The 22461-nt window shown below is 60.6% G+C and overlaps 1 protein-coding gene across 1 annotated transcript in view; it reads right to left on the bottom strand.

Annotated features, from left to right (window-relative positions):
• Window positions 1-14737: 14737 nt before the first annotated feature.
• CHST12 (carbohydrate sulfotransferase 12) overlaps window positions 14738-22461 on the bottom strand; it is a 29977-nt gene continuing 22253 nt past the window's right edge. Inside the window, exon 2 of the mRNA XM_077140451.1 lies at window positions 14738-16451. Within this exon, the coding sequence (XP_076996566.1) occupies window positions 15136-16383 (1248 nt within the window). The 5' untranslated portion in view covers window positions 16384-16451 and the 3' untranslated portion in view covers window positions 14738-15135. The remainder of the gene's footprint in view (window positions 16452-22461) is intronic.

Here is a 22461-nt window from a genome sequence, read left to right as displayed (position 1 = left end):
CAGGGGCAGGGGCTGACCTGCATGGCCCTGGGAAGCGGGTCCACGGGCAGGCACGACTCTGCGCACTGCTGCACTCCGGCTGCATTATGTGTCGCACAGCGGCTGCGGGTTAGCAGCTCTCAAATTAAGAATTGTGGGATTGAACAAAGAGGCAAACACACCGTTTCTGATGGGTTTCTAAGAAAGTAAAAGTCAGCGGGCCTGGAGGAGGCTGGGGAGAAGCTTCCGGCCCAGGCGGGCTCCCAAGGCCGGGCCCGGCACCGGCAGGGAGGCGGCAGCCCCTGACGCCAGCGGCCTGGGTAGCGCGGCCGGACTGACGCATCTGTCTTGGTTTGGGAAAGCGCCTGTGGGGACGGGACGGGTCTGCATTTGGGGGAGCCGGTGAGAAGTATAAGGGCCCCGGCTATTTTTGCAACACTTCTGTAAACATGAAATTATTTAAAATTTAAAATAAAACCATCCCCCAGTGCCACAGACAGGAGGGTACCTCGCTGCATTTGGGGGGGCCACGGATGCTGAGGAGGGGAAACCCCTGGGAGCCCCAGTTTCTTCCCCTGCAAAAGGGGTGTCGGGGGAGCCATAGGGGCCCCGGGAGGGTGTCCAGGTCCTGGCGGGAAAGGGGCAGTTGCTTGCATCTCTCCTGCGGACGGGGACAGTGTCTCGCCTCCCCCTCCCTCCTGGGCCCCCCACCACCCCACATGCCCTTCTGTGTTGCGGAGTGCAGGCCGGTGGTCAGAGCTGTTTCTTCATCCCAAGCTGGTCCCACTTCCCCCCAGGGTGCCCAGAGACCTGGGCACCCACCTACCTGCCCACCTGTGCACAAGGGGACAGGAGCTCGGGGCCATGGGTACTTGGGGCAGGGGCTGGCAGAAGAACCCAGCAGGAGGGGCTTGCTGGAGGGGGAGCTGGGGGTGGGCAGCCCAGTGAGGGGGGTAAGGGGAAGGTGTGCCTCGGAGGGATGGCTCTGGTTTTGGGGGCCCCTCTGCAGTTACTACCCGGGGCTTGGTATCTTACTTAGAAATTAGGGCTGGGTTGTCGCAGCGGGAAGTATCGAGGTCTGGTGCCATTACAAGGGGCGGGAGACCTGGCGGCAGATGAGGATGAGGCAGAGACGGGAGTGGCCACTGCAGCGGCAGGACGGGGCGTCCCCTGGGCGGCGGGAAGGAGCGCGGCCCCACCCACACCGCCATCCTGTGGCCCCTAGAATGGGGAGAGATCAAAGTCCTGCTGTTTTAAGCCACCCCATTTGTGGTGCTGTTTTAGAGACAGGTGGGGAAACTGAGGCTGGGAGGAGATGTGACCCAGGGAGGTGCGGTGCACCGTGGACGGGGGTGTGAGGCCGGCCGAGGGGCATCAGCCATGCGGGGAGTGCCAGCCCTGGCCAGGGACCATGGACAAGGTCGGGGGGGGGGGGTCCCAAGTGTTTGGCTGCCATTATTACTATTATCACCATGACAGGGCCATGATTTATAATCACAGACAATACACAATTTACAGGACCAGCCATGCACAGTGGAGAAACCATTGCTTCTCTCCGTCCCCCTTAGTCCGAGAACAGAGCCTTGGTTTCCTGCTGCCCACCCGTCCCCCATCCACAGCACACGTCCTGGCAGGGCCGTCAATCCAAGGGTGGGCATTAACCAGCTCTGGACCCACAGGACTGTCTCCAGGGACCTTGGATCCTGAGCCTGGGGCTGCAGGGATGGGGGACAGGACGTCCTGGAGGCCGCCCAGAGCGGCCCTGGCTCAGTTCTCCTGGTTCTGCCACTTTCCTTTCAGTTTGGAGCCGTCTCGTTCTCTTCCGACACATTCCTTTGGGAAAAGTTGTATTTTTCTCAAAGTTATATCAGCAAATTGAGTTAAAAGGCCAAATGCTTCTGACAAGGCTGGGTGCCCCCTTCCTCCATTCCCCAGCCTACTCTTCCCAAACAAACCCACCCCCGTCCCAGCGATGGCTCTGGTCACACGCTGGCACTCATGCTTCTGAATCGTGCGTTTTCCGTGCGACCCGGCCACCGCGGATAGCAGAATTCAACCTCTCTCGGCTTCTCTGTCCACCGTACATGCACCCTTCCGATGCGCCCCACTTCCCAGAAGGGTCCCCAATTTTGGTAGACTGATGCTGAAGGCTTACGTTATCGAGGCCATCCGAGTCTCCTCTCAGCTGGGCCTCAGGACGTAGTACAAGGCGTCTTGGTTTGTTCACTAGCTCAGTTGAACACTTTTTTCTCATTGATTTCAAGTTATTTCCTGACTGCCTAACTGTCCTCTCAGGACAGTCCTGGGGTCCCCACACTCGTCCTCCTGCAGCACCTCTCCCGAGCCCCCGGATCTGCGCTGGCTGGGAAGGGTGCCCTCCACAGTCAGCCTGGGAGCTCTGCTCACGTCGCAGCGTCTCCTCTGTCCTGTATCCGTGTGTCAGGGCTCTCAGGAGAAGCAGAGCCCCGGGAGAGACCCGCACACGGGAGATGTACAAAGTGTCCCACGCATCGTGGGAATAGACGCGTCCGAAACCCACAGGGCAGGCTGTGGAGCTGGCGGCTCGGATGCGGGGTCTGAACGAACCCCACAGGGGAGGCTCGCTGGCCGAGGAAGCAGGGGAAGCGTCTCCTCCTCCGGTAAAAGCCTTCAGCCGAGCGGATCAGCTCGTGGCTGGAGGTGATCTTCGCTGACTGCCGATGGGATCAGCCCCAGAGGCGACCCCCTGACCAATGGCCGCACACACCAGCCTCCCGGTTTCTCAACCACGCGAAGGACCCCCACAGCCACGGCCAGGCCAGCACTCGCCCGACCAGACACCGGGCGCATCGCCTGGCCGCGCTGACACCAGAACCCAACCATCTTCCTCTCTCTTGATTTATTCCCTTGTTTTCTTGGAGCTCATCCTCTAGGAGTTTCCTGAGAAAGGGCACATTTAAAGTATATTGCTGGAGACCTTGGGTGCTTTAAATAACTTTCTCTTCCCTAATACTTGACTGAAATCCAGAGGCCTCTTCTCACTGTCAAGCCTTTGAATGTGACTTTTTTCCCTTGCAGATCTCCTCTTCGTTTCCAGGGTTTTGAAATTTCACAATGCACCCACGGTTTGTTTTCCTCCAGTTTTGCCAACACAGGGACCTTTAAATCTTTATAAACTCGTGTTCCTTAGTTTTAAGAAATTTTCTTGAATGAAGTTATTAATGATTTATTCTATTCTGCTTTCTTTGATTTTTTTTTTTTTTTGGCTCAAATTCATCAGCATTCCATTACATGAAACTTTTTATGATTTTAGAAAGGAAATATGTTGCTTAAAGCACACGGTAGCATTTGTAATCACACGCAGTCACGTTTCTGGATCCGAGTGTACAAATGTCCATCAGGTAGGATGAAAATATTAAAAATAGCCTTTTGACAAGTAGGAGAGATTTTGCTGCCCAATGGGTTAAACAAAACGTATCAGTCAATCAGTCAATGGATCAATCATGGTTTTCAGAGCTTTCTAGATTTTGGAATTGGGGGTAAGAGAGTGAAACAACCACCTGGACAAGCTCTTAAACTTCCCCAACGTTTCTCCTGTTTTCCTCATTTTGGGGAAACTCTGTTCTTTCCTTCCTTTTACTGAGTTTCGCATCGCGGGTACCGTGTTAATTTCAGGACCTCTGTTGTGTTCTCCGACGGTCTCGGTTTCCGTCGCCCAGTCCATGCTGGGTAGCTGCAGCGTGGTCTCCCGTCCGCTGCGGCTGGCACTGCTGGGTTTGGGGACCTACCCTCTGCCCTCCATGCTGGAGCCTGTCCTCGTGGGCTGGGCGCCCCTGCTGTCCGCACCCCTCCAGGACGGGTCAGAGACTGCGCCTGCCACACCAACCTTGCAGCCTTCCTCTCGTGCTGGCCGGGGGCCCAGAGAAGACTCCCGTTTCCGGGGTGCAGCGGAGGCCTACCCTTCCATCTTGGTTCCGTACCAGCCTCAGCAGCACCTGGCTCCCTAGCCAGGCACCCCCATTTTGCCCCTCCCTTAGGAAAAGCCCCTCTGGCTTTTGCAGGCGGGGGCAGGGGGAGTGGACCGGCTGCAGGAGGGGTCAGGGGCCAGGGCCTGTCTCCCACCCCGATGCTCCTCGGGCCGAGCACCTCTGAGCACTGTGGGGGCACATTGGCCTGGCTCAGCCCTCCCGCTGCCAGACAAGGAGTCCGTTTTCTCGGGACAGCTGGGCCGTGTGTACTGGTCAGCACGTGCTGGCTACCTTGTCCTCTCCTGTCCTCCTGCAAATGCAGCTCTGTGCCTTTCAGACTCCAGCAGGGTCCAGAAGGGAGCAGGGGTGTGTGGGTTCAGCCCCCCCTTCATCCAGAAGTCAACATTTTTCTTCGGGGGGAACACGGGAGGGCACAGAGGGAGCGAGAGGCAATGTGGGGGCAAGGGAAGGCACGGGGGGGGTGGTCACAGGGAGAGCACGAGGGCCAGGCCTCCCCACCCCCCTGACCTGCATTGGGGGCACACGCTCCCGGCCTGGTGGGTCTGCCTGTGCCGCTGGCCTGGGCCCCCAGCCCTCCCGAGACCCTGCAGCTCAGAGCCCTGGAGGGCGGTGCCGAGGCTGGACGCTCGGTCCGGGGGCAGTGCTTGGCCCGAGTGTGGCCGGGGGGCTCGTGGGACCGTTCTGGGCATACCCCCAGGGGCCGTGTGTGCCTGGACGCCTGACCAGTGCCCGGCCCTGCCACTGAGCACGCATGCTCATGGGAGGCTGGCCTCCGCCTCGGGCCGCGTCCCTGGGCCACCGCTGCCCCCTGGTGACGGCCAGGCGGAGGTGCTTGCCCGGGCCCAGCCCCGCCCCTCGGAGGGGCCCCAGGCTGGAGGCCAGACTGGGGCGCTCGGGGCACAGAGGGAGTCCGAGCAAACCCCACTCTGGCCCTCTGGGCCGCAGGTCCCGGCCTCGGCGCCGGTCCAGAATCAAAGGGGCAGTGCAGGGCCGGTGGGTGGGCAGCCCGGGACGAGGCCAGTGGGGCGAGCTGCTCTGAGCCTCAGGTTCCCCAGGCCTAACGCTGGAACGTTCCAGAACCTGCCCCGACTCTGTGCTGCCCGACGCAGGCTGCTGGCCACGGCGGGGACGCGCGGACGGGCAGGTGCAGAGGGAGACGCTGCTCGTGGCGGGAGTTCAGAGAGGGGCGTCGCTCCCACCTCCGTGCAGTGCTGGCGAAACGAAGGTGTCTGGAGAGGTTGGGTCAGTACATTTTGAAGTGAATTTTGCTCCTTACTCTTCAGTTCCCACTGTCGTTATCCAGTCGGGGGGCTCAGGGGCGACCCCAACCGGGATGCCGGGGGCTGCTCCTGTCGAGAGCACCAGAGCTGCTGCTAAAAGAAGAGATTTCTTTGAACCCCAGTGTTTTATCCCAAAACTGTGTAGTTCTGCAGTTTTATTCCATCATATACCTGTGCCTCCTTTCATGATTTTATTTTAACAAATTTTAGATCAAAGTCACCAGTTCAGAAAGATGTGCTGCCTTCTGGCCTGGGGGTTGTGCCCCATGTGGAGTTCAGCGCCATGCCAGGGCGGGGGTCAGTGCTGTGCCAGGGTGGGGGTCAGTGCTGTGCCAGGGTGGGGGTCAGTGCTGTGCCAGGGCGGGGGTCAGTGCTGTGCCAGGGCGGGGGTCAGTGCTGTGCCAGGGCAGGAGTCTGTGCCGTGCCAGGGGTGAGGGTCAGTGACATGCCAGGGGTGAGGGTCAGTGACATGCCAGGGTGGGGGTCAGTGCCGTGCCAGGGTGGGGGTCAGTGCTGTGCCAGGGCGGGGGTCAGTGCTGTGCCAGGGCGGGAGTCTGTGCCGTGCCAGGGGCGGGGGTCAGTGACGTGCCAGGGTGGGGGTCAGTGCCGTGCCAGGGTGGGGGTCAGTGCCGTGCCAGGGCGGGGGTCAGTGCTGTGCCAGGGCGGGAGTCTGTGCCGTGCCAGGGGCGGGGGTCAGTGACATGCCAGGGTGGGGGTCAGTGCCGTGCCAGGGTGGGGGTCAGTGCTGTGCCAGGGCGGGGGTCAGTGCTGTGCCAGGGCGGGAGTCTGTGCCGTGCCAGGGGTGAGGGTCTCTGCCGTGCCAGGGCGGGGGTCGGCGCTGTGCCAGGGTGGGGGTCAGTGCTGTGCCAGGGTGGGGGTCTGTGCCATGCCAGAGCGGGGGTCGGCGCTGTGCCAGGGCGGGGGTCGGCGCTGTGCCAGGGCGGGAGTCTGTGCCATGCCAGGGCGGGGGTCGGCGCTGTGCCAGGGCGGGGGTCAGTGCCGTGCCAGGGTGGGGGTCAGTGCTGTGCCAGGGCAGGAGTCTGTGCCGTGCCAGGGGTGAGGGTCTCTGCCGTGCCAGGGCGGGGGTCAGTGCTGTGCCAGGGCAGGAGTCTGTGCCGTGCCAGGGGTGAGGGTCTCTGCCGTGCCAGGGCGGGGGTCAGCGCCATGCCAGGGCAGGGGTCAGCGCTGTGCCAGGGCGGGAGTCTGTGCCATGCCAGGGCGGGGGTCGGCGCTGTGCCAGGGCGGGGGTCGGCGCTGTGCCAGGGCAGGAGTCTGTGCCGTGCCAGGGGTGAGGGTCTCTGCCGTGCCAGGGCGGGGGTCGGCGCTGTGCCAGGGCGGGAGTCTGTGCCGTGCCAGGGGTGAGGGTCTCTGCCGTGCCAGGGCGGGGGTCGGCGCTGTGCCAGGGTGGGGGTCAGTGCCGTGCCAGGGTGGGGGTCAGTGACATGCCAGGGTGGGGGTCAGTGCCGTGCCAGGGTGGGGGTCAGCGCCATGCCAGGGCAGGGGTCAGCGCTGTGCCAGGGCGGGAGTCTGTGCCATGCCAGGGCGGGGGTCGGCGCTGTGCCAGGGCGGGGGTCAGTGCCGTGCCAGGGTGGGGGTCAGTGCTGTGCCAGGGCAGGAGTCTGTGCCGTGCCAGGGGTGAGGGTCTCTGCCGTGCCAGGGCGGGGGTCAGTGCTGTGCCAGGGCAGGAGTCTGTGCCGTGCCAGGGGTGAGGGTCTCTGCCGTTCCAGGGCGGGGGTCGGCGCTGTGCCAGGGCGGGAGTCTGTGCCGTGCCAGGGGTGAGGGTCTCTGCCGTTCCAGGGCGGGGGTCGGCGCTGTGCCAAGGCGGGAGTCTGTGCCGTGCCAGGGTGGGGGTCAGTGCTGTGCCAGGGCAGGGGCCAGCGCTATGCCAGGGCGGGGGTCAGTGCCGTGCCAGGGTGGGGGTCTGTGCCATGCCAGGGTGGGGGTCAGCACCGTGCCATGGTAGGGGTCAGTACCGTGCCAGTGCAGGGGTCAGTGCCATGCCAGAGCGGGGGTCGGCGCTGTGCCAGGGTGGGGGTCAGTGCCATGCCAGGGTGGGGGTCAGCACCGTGCCATGGTAGGGGTCAGTACCGTGCCAGTGCAGGGGTCAGTGCCATGCCAGGGCAGGGGTCAGTGCTGTGCCAGGGTGGGGGTCAGTGCCATGCCAGGGCAGGGGTCAGTACCGTGCCAGTGCAGGGGTCAGTGCCATGCCAGGGCAGGGGTCAGTGCTGTGCCAGGGTGGGGGTCAGTGCCATGCCAGGGCAGGGGTCAGTACTGTGCCAGAGGCGGGGGTTGGCGCCGTGCGGGGCTGGGCTCTGAGAGAAGTGCCGCCTGCTCCTCTGGGCACAGCTCACGACTGCCCATCTGTCCTGCTGGGGCTACCCCAGGCCTGGCCCAGTCCCGTCCCTGGCCCCTGAGCCCTGTGACACGACAAAGTCCCTTCCCTGGCTGCTTTTACTCCTCCCTGGACCTGCCTGCCTCCCAGGGAGGGGTTTTGGCATCAAAAGGAAGAGAAATTAATGCTAATCGAGACGCCCCCCCCGCTCCCCAGTACATCCAGACAACGCACTCAGAGGGTCAACTGGCGAGAGGCCCATTCTCCAAAAGCGTGGCTGCATCTGTGATAAACAAGCAGCTTTGCTGCTGGCGTTTTCAGTGGGTGCGGCGGGCATCCCGGGGCTCCTGCCCGCTTCGCTGCAGGCCACGCCCTACTCTGAGCACTGGGGCCGCTGCCCGCCGGGGCCAGGGTCTTCCCGGGTCTCGCAGGGCTGGGTGGGCTCTGCCGACGGGCAAGCAGGCCGAGGGCAGCCGTGGCGGCCCACCCCACGCTGAGGCTGTGTGCACACGCTGTCCCCTCCTGCTCGCGCCCTCCTCTGAGACGTGGGGCTCCCCGAGACCTGCCGGGCCCGGAGGCGGAGGTGGCTGAGGTCCAGGCCCGCGGCCCATGCCTTGAACTTGAACATAGCAGAACCCTGCTCCCCCGTACTGCGGTCAGGCGGCCCCACAAACCAACCGCGACGTGCTGGACAGAGCTCAGAGAGGGACAATCTCCTGCCTGCCCTTTTCTGTCCACCGACTTCCAGCGACGGTACACGGGCTGCCTTGGCGCGCTGGTGATGCGCCGATTCGCTGCCTGGAGCACAAGTGCGGGTCAAAGCTGCTCCCGGCTCCAGGCAAGCCCAGAGGAGACACGGAGCAGTTCCCAGACCCACACGCTCGGCGGGCCACGTCAGGGCTCCTGGGAGCTGGGGATCTTCTTCTGAGCTTCACATGAGGATTTATTACCACCCAAACCGAAGGGAATCTTGGGGAGAGCTGACCCACAGATCGGTCACGGGCCCTGTGCCGCCCAGCGAGGCCCCGGCCAGCACCTCTCCCTGCCCCCCGAGGAAGCATCCCCTGTCCCTGGCCGGCCGGGCCGACGGTGCCAAGAAATGGTCCCCGGGGACAAAACCCGGCATGCTCCAGCTGGGCGCTTGGCTGGGCGGAGCAGCCCCCGAGGGCTCCTTGCCCGATCCCGGGCCTCGGCACTCTAGGAGGACACAGGGCCTGACGCTGCCACATCACGGGTTACTGAGAACGACCTGGACCCCCACCCATTCCCTTACCCTCTGTCAAGGCTGCTCCTCTATCTAATGCACAGAGAGAGGGGCCTCCAGGCTGGGTGTCCAGGACCCCAATCCAGTGGACGCTGGCCACACATGCTCCCGGCTCAGCCGGCCCTGGGCCCTCATCCCCCAGCCCCGCTCTCCTGCCCTTGGTCTTGGTCCGACCTCCCCAGCTGGGGTCACGAGCCCCTTCCCAAGGGCGCCCACCAGGGAACCAGTCTGCGGGTCCCGTCAGGCCCTGCCCCCAGTTCCTGGTGCAGGGGACACGAGACATGGCTGGTGGCAACGAGAGGCGCTGGTTCTGAGCGCAGCATCCCCTCTGGGAGGAGAGCGTCAGCATGGGGAGGTGAACGCTACCTCCTAGGCAAGGGGCCTTTTCCTGTCAGGTTCCGGCACGCGGCCGGCTGGAGACGGCATGCAGTTCACACAGAAATGAGCAACAAGAACGGCTTGAAGCCCCTGCCCTGACGCGGCCAGCCCGAGCGGCTGGTGATACTCAGGAGAAGCGACTCTCCAGGCAGGTCTCCAAGGACTGGCCCTCCCCGGCTCCCAGCCAAGCTTGCAGTACGGCCTCCTGAGCAGGGAGAGGACACGCGAGCAGAGGCCACAAGGGGACTGAGCATCCCTCAGGACAACTGGGGAGGCTCTGTGGTGTCCGCTGTCCCCAGAGAAGCCCGAAGCTGCCCAGCGAGGCCATCAGACACAAACACAGCTGACGGGGCCGAACAGCTGGACCCAGGGCTCCTGCCAGGAAGGGGCAGTGGAAGCAGCTGAGGTCACAGGACATGGGCCAGGGCAGGTGAGGTCAGGGGACAGAGCTGGGGCAGGTGAGGTCACAGGACACATGCCAGGGGGCAGACAACATCACAGGACATGAGACGGGATGGTGGATGTTGCCCTAGGATGGGCTCTCTGGGTCTGCCCTTGGGGTCAGGCTGGTGGGTGGCCTCTGCTTGTCTGCTTCCAAAGGTTCACCTTTTCCAGTGCATTCCCAACACTCTCAGGTGGTCCCAGGGAAAGCGGGTCTGGCAGGCCCCTTGGGGACAGCTCAGGGAGCCCAGGCCTGGTCACCCAGCTCTGCCGAGGGGCAGGACCTCAGCTTCGCCCATTCCAGGGCTGGCCTCAGGGTGCACGAGTGGAGCCACCGTGCCAGGGCTCTGGGAGGTGATGGGGCTGTGCCAGGGCTCAGGGAGGACTTCCCTTTTAAGTTGAAAAGGGAACAGAGCACGCCCGCCCACGCTGATTCTGACGGCGACGCCCAGTGGGTGCGGCGCATGGTGCCACCAGGGCGGCAACAAGTCTCCCAGGACCCTTTCCTGGCACACACGGGCCCAGGCGCTCGGGGCCAGGCTGGGCTCACTGACCACGGCGAATGGAGAATTTCGAATGTAGGGAGCCATTTGGTAAGACCATCCAAACGTACCACAGAATTTTAAAGCTGTTGTTTCCTTATGTTTTATTTTATCTTAGCAGGAGAAAAAAGGAGCCCAACTTCTCTCCATGACATCACACTGTGGGTCAGGAAAATGGCGAAGGAAACAACAGTCCCGGGGCATGTCGGCTGACAGTGGGTGGATGACACTCAGCCCTCTCGGGGCCCTGACAGGTCGCACAACCAGCACAGCACACTCAGCTCCCCAAGCCCTGCAGACGCGCCCAGGACACGTGGGGAACCGGCAACTTCACGCCAAGAGCCAGGGACAGAGGCCAGGGCCTGCCCAGTGTGCGGCTGCCCCCATCCACCTGGAGACCCGCCTGTCAGCTGCCACAACAGCAGGAGACCTCAGGACCCCGCGGGTGGCCGGAGGCTCTCGGGGCGCCACTTCCCGGGCCCTCGGCCCTGTGTCTTGGCTGAGGCTGGTTACTCACAATGTACGCAGAGTTGCAGATGATAAAGGAAGCTGAAACGGATCCAAACGTGCTCCTGCTTTCCCAGAACGTTGCGTCGGCTCCCTCCACACTGTGGCACGGCGTGTGAGCACACACCCGACCCCACATCCCACGTGGACTCGGTTTACAACGTTCCCAGGGCATGGGAGAGGCCTGTTCCTTCTGATTTCCTCCTGCTTCTACCTCGTATTAGTCAGGGTTCTCTAGAGAAGCAGAGCCCCGGGAGAGACCTGCACACGGGAGATGTACAAAGTGTCCCACACATCGTGGGAACAGACGTGTCCGAAACCCGCAGGGCAGGCTGTGGAGCTGGCGGCTCCGATGCAGGGTCTGAACGAACCCCACAGGGGAGGCTCGCTGGCCGAGGAAGCAGGGGAAGCGTCTCCTCCTCCAGTAAAAGCCTTCAGCCGAGCGGATCAGCTCGTGGCTGGAGGTGATCTTCGCTGACTGCCGATGGGATCAGCCCCAGAGGCGACCCCCTGACCGATGGCCGCACACACCAGCCTTCCGGTTTCTCAACCACGCGAAGGACCCCCACAGCCACGGCCAGGCCAGCGCTCGCCCGACCAGACACCGGGCGCATCGCCTGGCCGCGCTGACACATACCTTTCCTCAGATCTAAGAATAGCGGGTGGGGGGAGCCCTTGCTGCGCTGCACCTGGAGACCCTGGGGCTCGCCCACCTGACCTGCGGGCACTGCAGCCCTGCACCCCATCCCAGGAAAGACCAAAAGAAGGCGGCGCGTCTCCACCTGTGAATGGACCCCTGGTTCCCCAGGGCCTCCTCGGCCGCCTCCCCCCAGGGTGGACTCTTCCCCACAGGGCAGTGAGCTGACCCTTGGTCCTTCCTGCTCCCTCCACACCAGGCCGACCAGACAGCCTCCCTAAAGGGCCACAAAGGGTGCTCCCAACCCCGCCACCCGCCGCGCTGTCCCCAGTGGAAGTGTCGAAGGGCACAGGCTGTCAGACCGAGACTCGGGTCCTGGCCCTGCCTTAGTTCCGTCACTAGCTCCTTGGTGGGAGCAAAGCACCCGACACAGCCAGATGGTGGCCCGGGCACAGGACGCCAACCTCCTCCCGGGAGTGGCCTTGGCTGGAAATAGGGTCACTGTGGCCTAAGCTGAGGCCAAGCTGGAGGAGGGAGGGCCCTAACCCACGCCTGGCACCCTATGTTCTAGTGTGCTAGGAACGCAGCGGACCGGAAACAGAATGGCCTTTCTAACGGGGAATTTATAAGCTGCTAGTTTACAGTTCTAAGGCTGAGAAAATGTCCAATTAAAACAAGTCTATGGAAATGTCCAATCTAAGGCATCCAGGGAGAGAGACCTTGGTTCAAGAAGGCCGATGACGTTCAGGGTCTCCCGCAGCTGGAAGGGCACATGGCGAACGTGGTGGCGTCTGCCGGCTTCCTCTCCAGGCCTCTTGCTTTACGAAGCTCCCCAGGGTCGCTCTCCTTCCTCATCCCCAAAGGTCGCTGGCTGGCGGGCTCTCTGGTTCTCTCGCCCTCTGTCCTGCGATTCTCTCCTCGCTCTTAAATAAGGGTTCTCTGAAACGTCTCCTCTTCTGTAGGGCTCCAGTAAACTGGGCAAGACCCACATGGAATAGGTGCAGACACGTCTCCCTCTAATCAAGTTTAATACCCACAATCGGGCAAGCCACATCTCCGTGGAGATAACCTAATCAGGTTTCCAGACTATAGTGCTGAATAGGGATTAGAAGAAATGGTTGCTCCCTCAAGGCTGATTTCGATTAAAACATGGCTTTTCTAGGGTACATAAATCCTTTCAAACTGGCACACCCTATACGAGGGGACACCTGGACACACATGGACAGATGGGCGGATAAGGGGAGACGGCGGTGTGATGACCGAGGTAGAGATCAGCTCGGACTGCCAGCAAGTCCCCTCGGAGGTGAGCGGTGGCAGGGACCAGACCTCGCCCGGGTCTCAGAGGGAGCAGGGCTCGCTACAGCAAGGCCCCCGGCTCATGGTGCCCTGTCATGGCGGCTCAGACAGGCTGGCACTCACAGCACGTTTCAGAGCAAACGACACCAAGATGTGCCTGGCAATGAGTGCAGGCGGCCTCACGAGCTGTTCTCCACACCCCGCGTCTCAGCGGGCGTCAAGAGACCTCTGTGTTCTGCCTCGGAGGCCAATCCGTCCGTCCTTCGAGTCCAGCTCAGACCCGCCCTGCTCCACACAGCCATCCCCCACCCCCACCCCCCACTCCTCTGGACCCTGTCCTGGAAGGCGCTCATCCCTACTGGCCTGGGTAGGAGGCGCCCTGCCTGTTCCCAGAAGGCAGAGCCACATCCTCAACACTGTGACCCAGAGCCCAGTGAGAGGCCCAGCACTGCAGGCCACAGGCAGCACTGAACGGAGAGCAGCACCCAGAGCGGCGGCAGCACTCAGAACACTGCCTTACAGCCGGGCTTTGCGAGCTGGCGCAGCTTTGCTACCAACTGTTTGAAAAAGGAAGTGTCATTAAGGAAAGTGAACTGCTCCTAGCCCTGTAGAGACCGAGCCTGCAAGGTCAGCACCCACAGGTCACAGGCTCGACAAGCTCCAGATGCACCCCAAATCTGGGAGAGAGCAAGGGCCCCACACACCAAGGGGACGTGAGGATACAGCACCATGACCACGAGGTGGCACATTGTGGCTGTGAGGCTGTGGTGTTGCCATGAGGCTACACACGTGATTACAAGGCCGTGGTGGGACTGTAAGGCTGCACGCCTGCTCGTGAGGCTGTGTGATTGATCGCGAGGCTGCACACCTGATCGCAAGGCTGCACACCTGACTGTGAGGCTACACACCTGTGAGGCTACACACCTGATCGCAAGGCTGCACACCTGACTGTGAGGCTACACGCCTGATTGTGAGGCTGTGCGCCTGATCGTGAGGCTGTGCGCCTGATCACAAGGCTGCACGCCTGATTGTGAGGCTACGTGCCTGATCACTAGGCTCCACACCTGATTGTGAGGCTACACACCTGATTGTGAGGCTGCGTGACTGATCGAGAGGCTGCATGCCTGATCGCGAGGCTGTGTGCCTGATCGCGAGGCTGCACACCTGATTGTGAGGCTACGTGCCTGATTGCAAGGGTGTACACCTGATTGTGAGGCTACGTGCCTGATCGCAAGGGTGCACACCTGATTGTGAGGCTACACGCCTGATCGCAAGGGTGCACACCTGATTGTGAGGCTGCACGCCTGATTGCGAGGCAGTGGTGTGGTCACGAGGCTGCACGCCTGACTGTGAGGCCGCATCTGTGATCGCGAGGCTGCATGCCACAGTCATGAGGCTACACCCTTCGGATTGAGCATGGCCAGCTCTTTGGAAACTGAGTGACACGTCAGGTACCACATGCTACAGATTAAAACATGAACACAGAAATAGCTGCACCTTTCTCATCAGTTACAGACTGGAACCCAGACGTCTGAAAAGAGCCTTCTCTGGAGCTTTCCCAAACCGCACAGGCACTCCACCAGATCAAGCTCTGTCAGACCTGACTCACGACACCAGCCACGTCCCAGCCAGTGACTGCCCCGGGGTCAAATGCAACCTGAGGGACCTCCAGATCAAAAAAAAAATAGCACCTGAATTCATTCTACCCATAAATTCCCAAATCACATCATCCCTGTTGTCTTCCAATGTTAACATTCATAATTTCAAGCTAGTCGAAGGGGGAAAGCTAGATTTAAAATCCTGCTTTCATGACAGTGGCCTTGAGGTTGCATTTATCTGTGACCTTTAAGATACACCTAACACTTTACCTTTTCAAACACGTCACCTGGTAAAAGAGCTTTCACTGCTGAGGGACCTGCCTGCTGTCTTTTTAGAAAGATAGGCAGGTCTGATTTCAGACTTGGGGTCTGGCTTTCCACTGAAACACTATGGAAAAGGCCTGCCTGCCTCTTCCTGGAGCTCGCTGAGGTCTGAAGCCAGCCATCACCTCCTTCAGCAACTTGGTAGCTACATTTGCTGCGCAAACAGAATAACCACAAGAAGAGGCAGAAAGAGCAGATGTAACATTTTACTCCATCGTTTCCTTCTCCACATTTCATATTAAATATCTGAAATATATTAATCTTAAAAAAACACTATGAACACAGTACGGAGTGAAGGAAGTGGAGTAAACAGTTCAGTCCAGATTGCAAAATCGTAGGTTTAAAAAAACAAAAAACAGTAGGTGTGGCCAACTCCACGTTTTTCAGCTGCCTCACTGACAAGAGCCTTTCGGAATTTTGCAATGTGTCCAAATGGGAAGGAAACGAAGCCATAAAAAAATACACGTGGTCATCAATCGTTCCATCACTGGGGAGACCGTCCTGGTACCACTGACCCTTAATTCAGTTTCAAAGTAATAAAACAAGCACTTCTTTTTTGTGTGGTGTTCAGGATTCCACCCCAAAGCTTTCAGTCTCTGAGCAGGTTTTCAGGCTTGGGGTAGCCGAAGAGAACGAAATCCGCCTCGTAGAGCTTGTAGAGCTGCTGCCTCCAGGCCAGGGGGATCTTGGCGAACCAGTCGTGCGCCCAGCTGCTGGCCGTCCGGTTCCGGTAGCTCGGCGGGAAGCGCAGCAGATGGTCCACCCTGAGCAGCCGCAGCAGCTGCGCGGCGTCCTCGTCCAGCGTCTCCAGCTTCCCCACGAAGTCGTAGTCTATCTGGCAGGGGTGGCACAGGCGGTACACCTGCCGCCAGTGCTCGTTGAAGGGCGCCAGCTTCTCGGTGCGCGGGTCCAGCAGGTACTGGATGAAGTGGGCGAAGGACACCCTGAGGCCCGCGCCGAAGGCCTCGTGCACGGAGCCGGGCGGGCTGCTGTGGTTGGAGTACCTCTGCAGCATGGGCACGGCGAACTGGCGGTAGAACTCCTCGTTCTCCAGCTCGAACTTGCTGCGGAAGGCGGAGATGAGGCGGACGAAGGGGTCCCGCACGAACAGGAACTTGGTGTACTTCTTCAGCTTGACCTTCATGAGGTGGCGGGAGAACTTGCCGTAGCGGCGCCAGAAGCGGTTGAAGGTGAGGTGGGTGCTGGAGTTGTGCACGCGCTCCCGCGGGATGGCGAGCGGCTCGCGGTACGGCGCGCCCTGGTGCAGCAGGCTCTCGCTCAGCACGATCATCACGCGCTTCCAGTTGGTGCAGGCGGCCTTGGGCACGTAGCAGTAGATGGCCCCGTGCCGGTCGTCCACGATGAGGTGGTTCAGCTCGTGGTTGGGGATGTCGTCGAAGGAGCGCTCCTTGGTGGGGAAGGCGAGGCTGGAGTTGGCGCAGGACGCCCTCAGCACGCGCCTCCGCTCGGCCTGCAACCAGCCCCAGTCTGCGCCCTGCTGGGCGTCGTGCGCGGACCAGTCGTAGCCCCTCACGCTCTCCTCCAGCTTGCCCAGCTCGGGCCTGGCGGAGGCCGGTGTGGGGGGCCGCGCGGTCTTTCTCCTGGGGGGTTCATCCTGCTTGGTGTCAGCGCCCAGCAGCGTGTCCAGGAACTCGTCGATGTCCGAGGCGAGCGCCTCCCCAGGCGTGGGGGGCGGCTGGGGCGGGTGCGGCCGGGACAGGGCCGTGTGCAGGTAGAAGTGGGCGGTGCCCACATTGTCCCAGTACACGATGATGAGCAGGATCATGGCCACTGACCCCACGGCCAGCCACATCCGCAGCAGCCGCGCCTTCGCCATCGCATCAGCTCGCCCAGGCTCCTTCACGCCAGCGCCACGGGCAGATGGGACATTGCACTCCAAGGGACCTGGAAGGCAGCAGGACACCAAGTCAAGTGAGAATCCAGCCCGGGCCCCTGCTCCCGGCCTGTCCTCCCTGTGCGGCTTGCCGATGCCTCACCCCCTTTCTGTGCCACCATACATCGCAAGCTCGGCGCACGCCCCTGCCCTGCCCTCCGCGGGTAAGGTTCCCTACGTGGCCTGACTCAGGATGAAGGTGGCTGTTGAGGAGGGTGGTGGCCCTACAGCTGTTTCATGGAAAAAGAGGGGCCAGGCCTGGCCGAAGCCCCTCGAAGCACAGAGAACACTGCCTCAAAGAGGAGAGGAAAGGAAACCAAGCATGAGAGGGAAGGTGACGGCCACACAGCAGCAAGAAGCTTACAGCTCAGTGAGAGCTATTGCTTCCAGGAGGCTGAAGTCAACCCTCCTTGAAGGCCTTTTGCAGTGTGCCCGGAAACCACGGGAATATGTGGGACACAGCGAGGCGGACAGCTCGGCCCCTCCATCAAGAACAAGCTCTGCTGGGAACAGGTGGATGCACACAGCCAGTGGGGCACTGACACCTGTGCGAAGGGGCAGACAGTGAAGCTCCTGGCTGCGGGCAGGGCCCGGGTCCGGACAGTACTCACCTGGAGGACAGGCAGCCCACCCGGAGGACAGGCAGCCCCCCCGGAGGACGCGGCAGCCCACCCGGAGGACGCAGCAGCCCACCCGGAGGACAGGAAGCCCACCCGGAGGACGCGGCAGCCCACCCGGAGGACGCGGCAGCCCACCCGGAGGACGCGGCAGCCCACCCGGAGGACAGGAAGCCCACCCGGAGGACAGGCAGCCCCACCCGGAGGACAGGCAGCCCACCCGGAGGACAGGCAGCCCCACCCGGAGGACAGGCAGCCCCACCCGGAGGACAGGCAGCCCACCCGGAGGACGCGGCAGCCCACCCGGAGGACAGGAAGCCCACCCGGAGGACAGGCAGCCCCACCCGGAGGACAGGCAGCCCACCCGGAGGACAGGCAGCCCCACCCGGAGGACAGGCAGCCCACCCGGAGGACAGGAAGCCCACCCGGAGGACGCGGCAGCCCACCCGGAGGACGGGCAGCCCCCCCGGAGGACGGGCAGCCCACCCGGAGGACGGGCAGCCCACCCGGAGGACGCGGCAGCCCCACGGCTGCATGTGAGCAGACGCCACCTGGCCTTCATAAACCCCCAGGGGAGGGGGGAGAGCTGAGGGAGAGGACAGGACAGCTGTGGGGTCTTGGCTCTTGGGGCAGGGCAGGCAGCAGGCCCAGCCCGCACACGGGGCCCGCGGCTCACCCTCCTGCCAGGCTGAGGCCGGCATCGTGGCCAGCATGGAAATGCCCACTCCCTCCTTGGCTGGGCCCATGAGGGCTCACCTCGTCAGGTGTCCAGATCCACCAATGCACAGCCCTCTCTGCCCTCCCAGCCTCCCCAGATCCCCCCGCCCCTCCCAGGGCTCTCTGTTCCTCCCTGCCCCTGCCCCTCTCCAGCTCCCCAGCCCCTAGCCTCTCCCTACCCTCCCAGCCCTTCCCACCCCCCAGCCCACCAGCCCCTCCCCCCATGGCTAAAACGTGGACCCACCACGACAGACACCCACTCTGAGGGGTGGGGAGATGGCGGCAACCTCGGGACCTGGGACGCAGGAGGTTTCCTCACCGCCCCCCATGCACCCTGGGCAGGTCCTGCATAGCCTGCAGGCCATAGCTGTCCACGGGCAGAAGGAAACGCTCAGTGATGGGGTAAGGTGGCCTAACAGAAAATCTTTTTGGCAACACCTGCTCTACCTGGGCCCATGGAAAAGCTGTGCCTTCGGCCCCTACCCCATGCCACGCCCATGGTCTCAGCAGAGAAGAGCTGGGGGGCCACCCCCCATGGGCCCTCAACAGCAGGTGTGCGTGACTGCTCTCCACTGGGGGTGGGGGCTGAGCACGGGTGGATGTCCGACCCCTGGGAAAGGGGCAGAGTGCCACAGTCAGGTGGCGGCTGGGTGGGCAGCTCGACTTCCACTCCAGGATGGGCCAGGGGAGCCAAGTGGGGAGCTGGCCTGCAGTGTCCAGGGGCCAGGGGTGGTCTGTGTCTCCCAGAGGGGAGCTAAACCTTGACCCCACTGGGCACCAAGAAGGCAGACAGAGCCGGGGCAAGGTGGGGAGTCCACACTGATATCCCCGCCAGGAACGCCGGCAAGCAGGGAGCCGTCTCCACCTCTCCCCACCCAGGAAGGCACAGAGACGGCACAGATACCCATGTCAGCAAGAACCGGGTCCAACACAGGCCTGCAGCTACCGAACAGACAGCAGGAAGCTCTGTGAGCATTGGGCACTCAAAAATCAGCAACCTAGGTGAAAAGGACCCACTCCTTAAAAGTGGAAGAGAAACCAGCAAAATGAAAAATCCTATAGCCATTTAAAAATGGAATGTATAGTTAAAAAGCTCCACCCAAAGAAATCTCCAGGCCCAGACAGTCTCACTGGAAAATTTTATCAAACGCTTAAAGAAGAATTAGCATCAATGGAACACAATCTCTTTCAGAAAAGAAAAGGGGATACTTCCAGCCTCAACCAGACAAAAAGGCACCAAAAAAACCAAACAAATCTATAGACCAAAATCTCTCCATGAACTTAGATGTAAAACTCTTAAAATATTAGCAAATAAAACCAGCAGTGTATTAAAAAGAATTACATACCATGACCAAGCGGGATTCATCCAGGTATGCAAGGCTCATTCAGCATTCAAAAACCACTAACCATGCCTGCAGCTTCTGTTCACTCTTAACTTTCTGTAACTGAGAAAGTAACAGGTACTTGGAGTAGAAAGTCAGAGGTCAAAGGAAGGTGTGGGCTTCTGCCTGGAGTGTGACCGAGGGATGAAGCCGTCCCTGGCCGTCACCTTTGCTGGGTGTCTCCAGAGCCCCAGGGATGTCAACGCCAAGTCCAACTGGGAAGCAAAGGGACCTGGTCGCCTGGCCTGACGCCCTTTAGCACCAGCAGCCGCTGGCACCGTTTCTTTTGTTGAATACAATTTATTCTATGTGTTTAAAATAATAATCTCATTACAAAACATAGGGAAAGCTGCAGGGATGGAGGTGAAATTTTCCACGTTTCCCCTGCACAACCAGCACTGGCACTGTTGCTGGTTTCCTCCTGAATGTGTTCACGGGGGTGGGGGAACAGGCAACAGTGTAACAGTTTCCAATACCTCTTTCAAGAGTTACAACTGCACAATCCTGTAGCCTGTTTTTCAAATTAGATCGCAAGTACACCTCATATTATTAAAGTTTTCGAGACCATCCTTTCAACAATGTGTAAGGATAAAAAGTTTCTTGAGAGGAAGATGAAACCACATTAAAAAAAAAATAGTTTGTGGAAGGCCAAGAAATTAGCAAAGGGGAAAAGTAACTTAAAATGTCAAGTGATTTAAGAGAGAATTTTCCAATTTTGAGATCAAGAGTAAGAAACAGAGTGAAGAGGAGCAGGTTCAGAGAATGGCCTCCATGGAGACAGGCCCGCCGGCCAGCTCGGCCACCATGCAGGCACTATAGGGTCACTGCAGCAGTGACCCACGCTGGCAACCCACACGCTGCCACGTATTCTTCACCCAAGCAGTGCTGTCCATCACTATTTACTGAGCTCTCACCGTGCGCTGGGCCCCAAGGCAAGTGCTCTGCGTCTGCCTGTGACCTCGAGGGCTCCCTGACAGACCTCCCAGCTGGGGGAACTGAGGCCCAGAGCTGTAACACGGACATGGGACCCCCAGTCTGATCCCCGATGTTCAAACCCTACACAAAGTCCCTCCTTTCTGATTGCTAACAGCTTCACTGAGGTATAACTGACACACCATAAACTGCACATATTTAAGATGTACAAGCTGACAAGTGCGGACACGTACGTGTCTCCAGAGCCATCCCCTACAAGGCGGCGAGCCTCTGCAGCCCCCTCACCGTCTACTCGCCCTCTCTGCAATCCCTCTCCCCCGCCCCCAGGAGCCACTGCCCTCTTGTCTATCACTGGAGATCAGGAGGCATTTTTTGGAGTTTTGAGCCAGTGGAACGGTATAGGATGTACTTTCTTAGGTCTGGCTTCTTTCACTCAGCACAATTATTTGGCAATTTATCCACGAGTTTTTGCATGTATCATTCTTTTTATTGAGGAGTGGTAAATTCCGTCATCAGAAGTATTTGTCCAGCACCCACAGTGGCACGTCTCACACATGCACACGCACACCTACACTTCCCCAGGTTCTCCCAGGTAGTTAACTCACAAGTGGAAATTTTTTCTTTTACTAAGTTAAATTTTATCAACGGGGGCTAGAGAAGTCTGGCTTCCTTAAATGCTCAGACTCTGACTTACCAACATGGACAAGAAAACAACCTTGTTGGGTTTCCTTGGTTTTCTGACCCAACAGATACAAAGGCACTAAGTGGTCATTGCGGCTAAAAGGGCAAAGGCTGCGGCAGAAACAAGTTCCTACTCAGAACAGAAGCTAGGCTGAAATTCAGGAGCTCTCCTGCAGCAAACCCAGGACCCCGTCTGCACGTCCAGTGACACGGAGCCTGCGACCCCGTCTGCAGGTCCAGTGACACGGAGCCTGCGACCCCGTCTGCACGTCCAGTGACACGGAGCCTGCGACCCCGTCTGCACGTCCAGTGACACGGAGCCTGCGACCCCGTCTGCACGTCCAGTGACACGGAGCCTGCGACCCCGTCTGCAGGTCCAGTGACACGGAGCCTGCGACCCCGTCTGCACGTCCAGTGACACGGAGCCTGCGACCCCGTCTGCACGTCCAGTGACACGGAGCCTGGGACCCCGTCTGCACGTCCAGTGACACGGAGCCTGCGACCCCGTCTGCACGTCCAGTGACACGGAGCCTGCGACCCCGTCTGCAGGTCCAGTGACACGGAGCCTGCGACCCCGTCTGCACGTCCAGTGACACGGAGCCTGCGACCCCGTCTGCAGGTCCACAGTGACACGGAGCCCGGGACCCCGTCTGCACGTCCAGTGACACGGAGCCTGCGACCCCGTCTGCACGTCCAGTGACACGGAGCCTGCGACCCCGTCTGCACGTCCAGTGACACGGAGCCTGCGACCCCGTCTGCACGTCCAGTGACACGGAGCCTGCGACCCCGTCTGCAGGTCCAGTGACACGGAGCCTGCGACCCCGTCTGCACGTCCAGTGACACGGAGCCTGCGACCCCGTCTGCACATCCAGTGACACGGAGCCTGGGACCCCGTCTGCACGTCCAGTGACACGGAGCCTGCGACCCCGTCTGCACGTCCAGTGACACGGAGCCTGCGACCCTGTCTGCACGTCCAGTGACATGGAGCCTGGGACCCCGTCTGCACGTCCAGTGACACGGAGCCTGCGACCCCGTCTGCACGTCCAGTGACACGGAGCCTGCGACCCCGTCTGCAGGTCCACAGTGACACGGAGCCCGGGACCCCGTCTGCACGTCCAGTGACACGGAGCCTGCGACCCCGTCTGCAGGTCCACAGTGACACGGAGCCCGGGACCCCGTCTGCACGTCCAGTGACACGGAGCCTGCGACCCCGTCTGCAGGTCCAGTGACACGGAGCCTGGGACCCCGTCTGCAGGTCCACGGCGTGCTGGTCTGAAAGGATGTATGTCCCCTAGAAAAGCCATGTTTTAATCTAAATCCCATTTCATAAAGGCAGAACAATCCCTGTTCAATACTGTATGTTGGAAACTGTAATCAGATCATCTCCCTGGAGGTGTGATTTAATCAACAGTGGTTATTAAACTGGATTAGGTAAAGGTGTGTCTCCACCCATTTGGGTGGGTCTTGATAAATTTCTGGAGTCCTATAAAAGAGGAAACATTTTGGAGAATCAAGGAGATTCAGAGAGAGCAGAGAATGCTGCAGCACCATGAAGCAGAGAGTCCACTAGCCAGTGACCTTTGGAGATGAAGAAGGAAAACGCCTCCTGGGGAGCTTCATGAAACAGGAAGCCAGGAGAGAAAGCTAGCAGACAATGCCGTGTTTGCCATGTGCCCTTCCAGATGAGAGAG

The sequence above is a fragment of the Tamandua tetradactyla genome, chromosome 23, assembly GCF_023851605.1.
Source record: "Tamandua tetradactyla isolate mTamTet1 chromosome 23, mTamTet1.pri, whole genome shotgun sequence".
Classification (NCBI taxonomy): domain Eukaryota; kingdom Metazoa; phylum Chordata; class Mammalia; order Pilosa; family Myrmecophagidae; genus Tamandua; species Tamandua tetradactyla.
This window is presented reverse-complemented; position numbering and strand designations above follow the sequence as displayed.